Genomic DNA, 12672 nt, shown 5'->3' with positions numbered 1-12672 from the left:
GGCTGAATTTAGGAACAGTTGTAATCAGTAAATGCTTGGCTGTGTGTTCTTCAGACAATTATTCAGGCATTTTTTAAAAGTTTAATTTTAAGACAGTAATCTTTACAACAGAGATAAATGACAACCCTCTCAAAAGAACAGTAAAATTGTTGAAATAAAGATGTGTACCTGGATGTGTTTTGAGGCAAACATTTCCATTCATATATAACTGGAAACCAACACTAACAATTCTCTCATTATAATAGTTTTATTTTTAGAAACAGGTTGGTAATTGAAAATGAAACTAGAGATATTTAAAGCTTATTATGTTTAATGCATACTTGCAGTAGAAAACATGAAATATTCCTTGAGCGATCAATACAAAAATAACAAACTCCATCAGCAGCTGGTGATTATCAACAACAAATAACTCAATTGTCAGAAATTTAAGAGAAAAAAATACTGTGTACAGATATAAAAAGTGTAACAGTGCCTGAAATTTTAAGGGAAAAAAATATTACTTTCTTTTCCACTACTTAACAATGTTTAAAATTCACCATCCATGACATCAGAAAGTTCAATACTGAATTGTAATGAGCATAAAAACACCATAAATTTGTGGAATATTGTATATTTCACAAAAACTTCACATACAGTATTTGATAAAGTGGAGAACGTGGAGTAGATGTGATATCCAGTAACTGGTTGTGAAATATGCTTTGTTCTCCAAATTTGTGGTTTCTTTATCTCCATTGTCCAACTGATCTAGCTCATGCATTTTCGATTCCCAAAGAGAAGAAGCTCACTTCTCTGCCAACACTAAACTATCAGAGGAAGTCTACACACCACGAATACAACATCCTTTCTACCCGTTTGCAAGTATGGTTCCAAACCAGTTATCACGTAAGGAAAAATATACCAGCAGACAAAACCTTCCCTTACCATTATCGTATTTACAAACTTTCAGGTAACTAATATAACATCAATATGGTCTTTATCATAAAAAGGGGCTTTTTCCTCTTTGTACTCTTGCACTCTTCATTTGTGAAAAAAGAGTATCTTCACTTGTGAAAGAGAGGGTGTTTAGAATAGAATTGAAAGGTAAGTATTGGCCTATCTCACAAAACAAATATACAGTACAAGTATACATGTAGTGCCCTATAGCTGTAACTTTGTAAGGAAGACTAAATTACTGTACATCTCCACATAAAAATATACAAGTCATCCTTCACATCGATAGACAGGTATGGCACAGTAACGTAAGCACATTACAATTCCCATGCAAACATTCATTCAACACAACTTACATTAACCAAAACTTTGACAGATTACCAGAGAAATTTTTGTCCACCTAAAAATCTCTAAAATGAATAAAATTCCCAACCTGACCCCTGACTGGTTGCTATGTACAAATTTACATAAATTTCAACATATCTAACATAAATTGCAAAATAATAACAAAAATTACATCAGCATGGATCTAATAAAACTATTTGATTATAATTACATTTGATAATAACTATGTGCAGAAACTGAGTATCAGTATATCAAATAGTTTACGAGGAATCTTTAAGAAGAATAGTTTACCACGATTGACATTCAACCTAATTATTAGGCAAATTCTAATATACATTTCGTCCTAACCCTTCTCACTTTGTCAGAACTTCTTAACAGTAACAGCTTATATTGTAAAATGCCATTTGGCTAATCACAGAGAAAAAGGTACAGGTACAATTATTACGCCCTTAAAATCACTAGGATACCGGTGGGGGGGTATAGGAATGGGGGCCATCGCCCATGTCTCTATGAAAACGAGGGTCGTTAGATGGCATGGGGCCTCCCCAGTTTGAGCCCCCTGGAGGGAACTTCCCACCCCCCATCATATCACCCTGGTCTTCTGGATAATACCCACTGTTTGGTCCCATTTGACCCATCATATAAGGCGGCATTCCAGGTCCGACATTAGCTGGAGGTGGAGGAACATTACTGGAAAATGGCACTGGCGCTGGGCCTAGCAACCCAGGTCTACCCCTGGGGTCAACTCTGGTTAATGGTGGACCACCCATTGGGCCATGGCCAGGGCCTGGGCCTGGGCCAGGACCTGGACCGGGTCCAGGGCCTGGTCCCATATTCTGAAATGGCATTCCTCCATCCATCATGCCCATGTTATTACCACCACCTCCGTACATGCCACTCATCCGTGGGTCTTGATTACGCATGTCGTTCATTTGGTCTGCTCTCGGGTCCCGGGACTCGGTCCTGGGATCACCCCTGCTCCCGACGCGAGGATCAATGCGGACGTTCGTTCTGGGATCGACCCGAGGCTCCGGACGGGCCTCTGCCCGAGGATCTACTCTCGGTTCGCTTCTCGGATCTCGAGACGAAGCGACCCTCGGATCTCTTGAATCTGCTTCATTCCTAGAGCTCTGTATGCCAGGGGGGCTGAAGGGTGCTTCCATTTCATATCTGGATGGCGTTTTGGGGCTTTTGCCCGCGGAATCCTCGGTGGAATTTCTTCGCAACATTCGGCGCAGTCTTGGGTCATCCATTAGCCTCGGGTCATCTCGATTAATTTTAAGATGCGAGAAGTCAGGTTTAGGAATGGTTACTTTTATGAGGTGATAATACATGGGAGAGTGAGATGACAGCGATGCAACAATTTCTTTGGCCGGGGTATGAACTGGTACTTTGAAAGGTAAGGGCGAGGTATTCTCTTCACTGTCACCTAAGCCTTTCAATACATTGAGCTGCCTTAAATCCACATCATATATCGACGATTCATTGGACATACGCATGTCAGTATCACACCGTGAGCTTTTACTGCCCAAATCATCTTTACGACCTTCCGCCCTCGGCAGCACTCTCAAGTCAGTATCGGACATCCTTTGCCGGTGGTCCTGATCAGATTCTATGCTCTTAGGCGAAAGAAACCCACCGTGAGAGTCCCGAGAATCACTAGGACGGTCCAAAGATCCCTGCGAATCCCAAGAATCTCGCCCCCAAGAATTTGAGGGATACATGGCATCGGACCTCTGATTAGAAACATTGTCCCTGAGGTTCCTTGTATCCCGTTGATATCGAGAGTTATCGCCACTATCTCTGGGTGTATCTTGACCTGCATCCCTGCTATCCCGTGAGAGGTCCCTCGGATCTCTCCGGGAGGGTGGTCCCCTCTGGTTTCGGTTAGTATCTTCCTTATTATTTCTGTAAAAGAAGAAACATTGGATGAAAGGCTATGGCCTAAATAGGAGGGTTTCAGTTAGTATCTTCCTTATTATTTCTGAAAAACAAACATTGGATGAAAGGCTATGACCTAAATAAGAGCTGAAAGTACTGTAACTACTTTTTCCTTTGGTTTCTTATTCACACAAAATTAATAGATAAATCAGCTTGTTCAAAAAGAAATATTTCTAAAATTATTAGGTAGTCTTCCCAGACCACTGGATATGCATTTTTCACTCATAGAGGGATGGGCAATTAACTCTAAAAAAAAAATGACTGATATCTATACATGCTCTCTCGAAATGTAACCGAATTCAAATTGGGATATCATCCACAAGGCAATACTAAGACCCTACGCAGGATGGAGATACATTCCAAGATTGAGTTCCTAAGTTGAAAAGTTTTCAAGTCAAACATAATTAACATAGACATCCAACTCATGACCCCCTACTACTTCCCTACTCTCTACTGTTTTCAGTCACCTGACCTTGCTAATCCTATGTATCAAGTATTGCTACAGTTATTTATACACAACAAAATTCTTTTAAAATAACCTAATTAATTTGAATTGTTTTTCGCTCGTTAAAAATATCGATTTATTGCAAATAAAGCCGCTTATTTTTTAAAGTTCCCAAGTTTAAGTCCTCAACTAGGACTTCTACTTATGAATACAATACTTTACTAGAAAGAGAAAGTGTAAAGATTTGTCACATTTATATTCATATGTGTATCAATCAAGGGCATCCTCAAGTAGGTAAAGGTGATGGAGGTAAGGAAATCAAACACAGCAGAGGGAACAAATAAATTATAGATCATTAGAAACGAACTCATTATTATGATTATTTATGATTATCATTATTGTTATTATTATTATTATTATTATTATTATTATCATTATTATTATAAACAAACCTTCAACCACAATGCAAATAGAAACAGAAGTAAAGAAAAAACTATAAAAAAGGATAAAAAAAAGTTAAACAACACTTTAAAGTTAACAGATAAATATGGAACAAGATTCATATCATCACGCTCAACAACAACAAAATATTAGCAAGAAGTTTGAACTTCTGAAACTCGACACATTTAAGCATTCCATTAAGAAACTCGTTCATCACTGTGCTCCCAGACAGAATAAAACTTCTAAAATACTATATAGTATTAACATTTGTATATGAAAAGGCATGATTGCTAGAATAATCAGCAAGCCTATAGTCAATTCTTTTTAGTGAGGCAGATTTGCACCGACTCGCAAGGGTACCCTTTTAGCTCGGAAAAGTTTCCTGATCGCTGATTGGTTGGGCAAGAAAATTCTAACCAATCAGATAGCAAGAAACTTTTCTGAGCTAAAAGGGCACTGCTGCGAGTCAATGCAAATGCATCTCATTAAAAAAAATTGAGTATAGTGCTATGTATAGTCTGAGTAGATCTAAATACTGTACAAAGGATGGTCAGTATAAAAAGCTGTATATAGCATATACAAGCTAACTGAATGATGAAGCCAGCGATTAATATTCAGATCAAGGATAAGGAATTCAATAGACTTAAGATTTTTTACAGCTATTCAAGATGAGAGTTAGCTTCTGAAGACCAAACTGCAGATAAATGCTCATGGCAGAATAAAGGAATTGAATACCTTTTCACATGATGGACAGGTCCGCAAACATTTTGAAAGGTTTTCTCAAACATTTTTTGTGCAACTGAGGAGACAGACAGACTAGATATACTTTTAAAAAAATAAAATGCAATCAAATTCTAAATGAGACGCACATTCAAAATATCTAAAAGTGCAATATGTAATGAAAGAAACATTGTCAATGAAGCAATCTATGTGGAAAAGGATCCAATATCACTGACTCAGTAATAAACCTTCTTTGATTTTACGGATGCAATCAAATTCTAAATGAGATGCACACATTCAAAATATCTAAAAGAGCAATATTTAATGAATAAAAACATTGTCTGAAACAATCTATGTGGAAAAGGATCCAATATCATTGACTTGGTAATACTGCAAACCTCCTTTGATTTTATGGATGCAATCAAATTCTAAATGAGACGCACACATTCAAAATATCTAAAAGAGCAATATGTAATGAAAGAAACATTGTCAATGAAGCAATCTATGTGGAAAAGGATCCAACATCATTGACTCAGTAACAAACCTCCTTTGATTTTTTGGAGGTTTAACACCATCTGCATAATTTGCAAACCCCATTAAATTTAAATTTAACTAAATCTCTAAAAAGAGATTCAGCAACCTCTGAGACTGATACAAAAAAGAGCAGCATCATCAACAACAAAAAAAATTTTGAAAGTAATTTGTACTTTTTTTTCTAGCTATAAAAACCTGGGCTCTTGAAATCATTAATGTTTGACCTTTGGCTCAGGACTAAGACAGCTGGTCAAGGATGTTCAACTTTAGAGGAATTTGGTTTGTATAGCTATGAACATTACAAATTACTTTACGAATTTATTTTTTCCCAAGTGTAAACAAACCTTTCATCTTTTAAAATAGGGATAGTCATTTATTGGTTTGTAGGAAGTGCCTCTAGAATCAAATTGATTGGTTGTTTTTTTCCCTGGAACATGCCAGTCACCTCCCATACAAGAGCGAGGGGGATGATCCCAACAACCTGCTATCTTCCCATGAGGAGACAAAGTCGGGAAATTAATTTCTGGAGCGTGATGGCCAATGGATGGGTATTTATTCAACCATCATCCTGATTGTAAAGAGAGGATGTGAGAGAACAACTTACAGATCCAGTCTAATCAAAATAGGGTTTAGAAATATAGTTTACCAAGATCACTGTCAGATCCAGCAAATGATACAAATGCTTTATCACCAAGAATTGGCCTACATGGCTGAGGACTATGAAGCGTGAAGTAGGAGATGATGAATGGAGAAGTATTGATTTAAAAGCTCAAGATAGAGACGACTGGCGAAATCTGACTGAGACCCTTTGCCTCCATAGGCATAGATGATGATGATGAAGGGGTGTATACCCCGAAGCTTCCCCAAATGGAAACCTCAATGAGGAGCACAATTTACTAAATAGTCTCTCTAAAAATAATGTTGGAGAAGAATTAGCCTTCCCACTCCTCAAAGAATGTGCCCGCTTAACAGGAGGCTATGATCTACACTGGGTAAATGAGGATAATTGCAAACAATCATGCCCCTTAGGTACAAACAGATGGCATCTATTATAGGTTTAGCCATAAACCAAAGCATTATCTAGCCTACACTCACATTCCTGCTTAATATGACAAATTTGGAAGTACATTTTTCCTAACAATACAAACCCGTAACTATTCTATAGGGATTATCTTCCAGGTTTGCTAAAAGATAATCCCTATTAAACAGCAAAAGGTTTTAGTGTCAGAACAATTCATAATTAGCAAGAAGCCAATATAACTCATTCACACTAAAAGTAGGGGAAAAGGATACAGCAGTCTTGAATAGGGCACATCAGTACGATCGTACTCGTAGCTGAGAACAAATTTTAATTCTTTGACGGAAGGCAGGCAGGGCTACTCGGCAACGCTCACCCCCTGTCAGTAACTGCTTCATTAACGATTTCAATGGCTCTTTTAACTACGCTGAATACACTCCCTAATCAAAAGGACCAAAGGTTTGTATACATGTAGGAACAACAAAAACTTGTTTTCAAGGCTATGCAACATCTGTGCATATACTGTTATATAAAAAATAAAGGGCCACAAACCCTAACCTTGGGAACACCAGAGATTACATTCTTATAGTCACTATGGTCAAAACCAATCATAACAACTTAATGACCCCAATCTAAGGATTTCAGGAAAACATTGCATATTGTAAGAGTATCACAAGCACCAAGGCCCTTGTGAAAGCCAAACTGGATTTGATTTATGAATCTGGGTGCAACCAGGGGGGAAAACAAAAGCAGCTGGACAATGAAGTCAAAGTTAAAAGAGGTTGCACAGAAAATTAATAAAAGGAAGTGTGATCAGAGGTAAATGGATAAAAGCATGTGCAGCTAGGGGCTGAAAGAAGGCTTCAAAGACCCTTGAGTAATGCTGACAGCGCACTGCGTGAGGTGTACAGACAGCACTACCCAGCCAAGAAAATGAATCATGAAAAAAATACTAAAACCCAATGCTCCTCAGATGGCAAATAAAAACCTTTGCTACCATGTACATTTTGGAGTTGGTTACGTATTTTAATAAATGTAATGCAGTTGTACTATATTTTTGCTCCTTCCCAGTTGTGCTTGCCTAACAATACCAGTACAATAGCTACATAATATTTAAAGAATTAAAGAATTACCAGTCTTTTTGCCTATGACTAACATCATGGACTAAATGACTTCAGATCAGTTTGGCAGTAAGGCTTCAAAGTCAATGGTTACTTATCATTATTATTTGTTCAATTCCTCCATCATCAGAATTTACTCACAAGAGATGCAAATGTATCTTCGCAGAGCATCAACAGTTCTTTTAAGAGCAAAATTGTAAACGGCTAGATATTTGGTATTCAGATATTCTAACAGGTCTGAAAAGTCTCATTCATATTTGAAGGAATTTGCATCAGTTCAACTTCTAATTAGTTTTTAATTAAACAATGATTCACTCACTGCTTACAAATGTCAAACTAAAACATTTATAATACCTTAATTACACACACTCAAAAAAAATAATGTTTATGTATACAGAGGTTTGGGTAATTGATTTAAAAAGAAAAACAAACCATCAAAATAAATACTCACTTTGCTGTCGACTGATTCTTAACAGCTGACAGGACAAATGCTAAATCCGTTATCTTGATGTTGTCGAGGTTTATATTAGGAAACGGATTCTTTGTTTGAGATTGCGTCATCGGAGGAGTGTCGCCTCCGTCCCCTCTTTTTCCGGGAGGGGTAAATCTCCCTCCCCCCATAGGGGGCGTCCTGGAACCTGGTGGAGTTCTGCTCGGCGACATGATGGTGTTGTGGCTTGGATTCTGAAAGGACAAAACTTGGAATTCATATACATGACAGAGATAAATAAATAAAGATCAACTACCTGAAAGCTAAAAGAAAAATTAAGTCAGAATAGTTGTCACAATCGCATGTTAGTCCTAACAGAAGGTACCACTATATATTCATGACCAAAAAAGTTGAAAGGAAATTGGGGGTAAAAAACTCCAAAGGAAACAGAAGGCCCAACACTTATTAAAGGATAGATAAAGAAATAAAGGAATAATGATGTAAGAAACAAATGCATTAACCAGAAAAATGTCATAAGGCCTCCTCAAACGAGACCAACAAAATTTTTATTTCTGGGTGAAATGGTTTCAGCATTCTATTGACTAAAGATTTTCCCATAAAAATCCAGTTTTCTCATAACAAAACAAGAAAACACTCAAATATCTATTATAGGTAATGAGTTTAAATGTTAGCTGTAATTCATTCATTTCATCTTAACTATAAAAACATGATACAGTATTTCTTTAAATCAATTTGAAGACAAAATAATTTTCTAATGCATTCCTATTTTTCCTAATTATGCAAACCAGATACCCTTAATAGAAGTATGATTTCACGAAAGCTGGAATGGAGGTTTACACTTTGAACAAGGTAGTAGTAGTAGTAGTACAGTAGTAGCTGGTGGGTATGCCCTGCCTACCCATCAGGTAGCATGACATTCACTTGTGGGGTGGTTGAAGTGGGCAGTATAACTTGAAGGTCACAGGTTTGTATAGTTAGGAAAAACACAAAGTGATTGAAAAATTTGTGATTAAAAATTTTGTTCCTACACGAATATAAACCTTTGACTTTTAATAGTTCAACAGTACAAACTTGCAGCAAATGTTTATATGCTGAACAGGCTGAAATAAGTCTTTTTAAAGTTTATAGATGAAATATCTATTTTAATGTTATTAATGTTTTTAAAATATTCTATTTTAATTTTTCATTACTTTTTATAGTTTATTTCCTTATTTCCTTTCCTCACGGGGTTATTTTTCCCTGTTGGAGCCCTTGGGCTTATAGCATCCTGCTTTTCCAACTAGGGTTGTAGCTTAGCTAGTAATAATGATAATAATAATAATAAAACTTATCCTAAGGGAGGGAGGAAGTCCCTAAATCCAATCGGGCTGATTTATTGACCCACAACACGTCAACACACTTTGGTCTTGTAGAAGAACGAAAGTGATGACACCGGTCAACTCCTAACAACCTGAACATGGAAATATCGCAGGTGTTACAGATGTTATGCTAGGACCCTACCAGGATTCTGGTAGGCTGTCTTGCAGGAACCTACAACCATAAGGATAATGTGTTACTCGGTCATGAGGCTTGCCTACATCTGGCATCCAATTCGGAACATAGCAATGGCTACTGTACTTCACCCCAACGCGGAAAAGGAAGAGGTGAACGGCATAACACTTTATCTCTCCTTCTAGATTTACGTCCCAAGCATTTACTTAGATGAGAGGCTACTTGTCCCATGAGGGAACTACGTACACAACACAGCTTGTTGAGTAACTACCGCAGGACCAAAGATAAGGTTATCCAGTGACCTGTATGTGAACTGTAGCAAAGGTTGTTTGTCGTACCAGACTCCAAGACAGTGAAAAACCATGGTACAAAGGCTATGGCACTATCAGAGACAAGAGAACAATGGTTTGATTTTGGAGTGTCCTCCTCCTAGAAGACCAGCTTACCATAGCTAAAGAGTCTCTTCTACCCTTACAAAGAGGAAACTAGCCACTGAACAATTACATGGCAGTAATTAATCCCTTGAGCGAGGAAGAATTTTTGGTAATCTCAGTGTTGTCATGTGTATGAGGACAGAGGAAAATATGTAAAGAATAGACCAGACTACTTGGTGTATGTGTAAGCAAAAGGAAAATGAGCCATAACCATAAAGAAGGATCTTAGGTAGTACTGTCTGGCCAGTCAAAGGACCAAATAACTCTCTAGCAGTTCGCTTGCAGTGTCTAGAACTCTACAACGGGGAGCAGCAGTAGCAACACATACTGATATCATCCAAGAAGGAGAATGGAGGGCAGCGGCTTTCATCATGAACGACAGTGCATCACAGCACTGTCCCTCCCACAGGGAGAAAAACAGTAAGGGTTACACTAATGTAACTCCTATTGATAGGACTTCCTGGACTTTTTGCTGACGTCTTCTACTCAAACTTCTCAGAAGTTGCAGCGAAAACTCAGCAAAGACGAAGTGAGGAGAGAGAACTCGAAGTTCCTCTTCTCCGAAGTTGTGTAGGCCGATGACAACACTCGTAGGACAAAACAAAACAGCGAAGTGATACGTCCTCAGTGCCTTCCGGGATCGGAAGACACTGAAGTGAAGATGATGGGTGACACCCCTCTCATTTACACTTCGGGCATAGGACAGCAACAGACAGCCTGACAAGAACAAGTATATTGGATAATGGTGGGTAGCACAGACTAATACAATTACAATTATCCAATCGTAATACCACTTGAACATGACAGCAAGAATAATTGTCTAATCTAAAAAAAAAAGAGCAAAGGATTATAACAGGCAGATGCAGAAGTGGAGATGCAGGGCTGAAATCAAAAGTGAAGGTTACGCTACCAGGCAGGTGGGCAGGGCATACCCACCAGGTGCCAGCTACTACTACTACCACCACCTCGTTTAGTTTAAACAGCGATTCTAGCTTCGCTGAAGTGATACTCCTATTAAAGGTTGATGGTGTGTATGACATGTAGGAACAAATAATGTTTGATGGAAAATATAAATCACCTTCTTATACAAGTGTACATTAATAGCTATCTATGACAATAAAACATGACCTAAGAAAAGTCTGCGAGAACCATTAACAACATAACAGACTTCAACGATAGTATAAACACGTACAGTACTACATTTTAGATTACAGAATAAGCAGAGGAAAATAAATACTGTGCAGAAGATCCTCAACTCACAAACATTTACGTATACAAACACAAATCCAACTGAAACCATAAATGCCAGATATTGTATCAAAAGCTCATAATGAAATACCTTATAAAATACAAAATAATTTAATGCAGTAAGCAAGATGACATTTGCAATATGAAATGGGAGTATTTGTTGACCTTTGCATCTGAATATCGCAGGCATGCCAATTAGGTGACGCCTACCACAGGCCAAAATTTATCCCTTTCACCCCCAAAGGACGTACTGGTACGTTTGACAAAAGCCATCCCTTTACCCCCATGGACGTACCGGTACGTCCTTGCAAAAAAATGCTATAACAATTTATTTTTTCATATTTTTGATAATTTATTGAGAAAATTCAGGCATTTTCCAAAAGAATGAGACCAACCTGACCTCTCTATGACAAAAATTAAGGCTGTTAGAGCAATTTAAAAAAAAAATATACTGCAAAATGTGCTGGGAAAAAAATAACCCCCTGGGGGTTAAGGGTTGGAAATTTCCAAATATCCCGGGGGTAAAAGGGTTAACAAAATATAACTAACAAACCACTTTTTGGAAACCATTATGTTCATAAGTTGGGGATTTCCTGCTAGTATCCAAAGCACGTACCTGCCACGAAGGTTTGCCCCCCGAGGGACCATCGCCCTCTTCATCACTGCTGTACCAATTCATATTACTTGTACCGGGTTCAGTATCATCTGGATTATTGTCCATCTCGTCATCATCCGGGACTGAATGTTGCTGCTGTATCCTCTGGAAGAAGTCCCTCTGCTTCTGGGGCATGCAAGCCATCATGCCGCCTAATTTCTTCCCTGGACTAGGATGCTGTGCGGAATTCCCCGGGCCATGGTCGCCGCCGGAACTCATGTTGTTGGCATTCGGACTGGTCATCGGTTCTGAACAGCTGCTGGTATTTGGTGTGACAGGGCTGCCTCTCATAGGTGGACCTTCTCCATTTGCCATATTCTTATCTGGAAGTATTTGGCACATCACTATCATTAGACATTGCATATAAGTATTTAAATGAGAGAGAGAGAGAGAGAGAGAGAGAGAGAGAGAGAGAGAGAGAGAGAGAGAGAGAGAGAGAGAGAGAGAGAGAGAGAATACACATAATACCACTCTAGATGTGAAAAAGGTTAACAAACAGGAGAGGACCAAATAAGTTCAAGATTGAGCTTGATAAGCTCCACTAGAAAGTGTGCATAGAATTATAATAAGATTTATTATATTAGAATTACCCAATACAGCGCATACTGCATATACATTATGCAGTCTTCAATGTGAGCCTTTACAATAAGAAAAGTGAAAATTATTTTTTATTGGAATTTGACTAACCCATAGATTTAGTTTTCCTTCCCACCAACAGATGGTGAGCACATTATCTAAAATTCAAGTCAGTTGTTTCTTGTTGAAATTATTATTATTATTCTTATAGTTATTATTATTATTATTATTATTATTATTATTATTATTATTATTATTATTATTATTATTATTAGCCAAGCTAAAACCATAGCTGGAAAAGCAAAATGCTATAAGCCAAAGG

General features: G+C 37.8%; 1 protein-coding gene across 2 annotated transcripts in view; it reads right to left on the bottom strand.

Moving 5' to 3' along the window:
* Positions 1-306: 306 nt before the first annotated feature.
* su(sable) (suppressor of sable) overlaps positions 307-12672 on the bottom strand; it is a 36176-nt gene continuing 23810 nt past the window's right edge. Inside the window, exons 10-12 of one of the 2 annotated variants that reach the window (XM_068352108.1) lie at positions 11736-12097; positions 7947-8179; positions 307-3183 (exon numbers count right to left, since the gene is read on the bottom strand). In XM_068352108.1, the coding sequence (XP_068208209.1) occupies positions 1734-3183; positions 7947-8179; positions 11736-12097 (2045 nt within the window). In that variant the 3' untranslated portion in view covers positions 307-1733. The remainder of the gene's footprint in view (positions 3184-7946; positions 8180-11735; positions 12098-12672) is intronic. The other variant, XM_068352107.1, reaches the window with a different exon arrangement.

This window comes from Palaemon carinicauda, chromosome 28 (assembly GCF_036898095.1).
Source record: "Palaemon carinicauda isolate YSFRI2023 chromosome 28, ASM3689809v2, whole genome shotgun sequence".
In the NCBI taxonomy this organism is placed as follows: Eukaryota; Metazoa; Arthropoda; class Malacostraca; order Decapoda; family Palaemonidae; genus Palaemon; species Palaemon carinicauda.
Note: the sequence above shows the minus strand (reverse complement) of the source record. Positions and strands in the feature narration are given on the sequence as shown.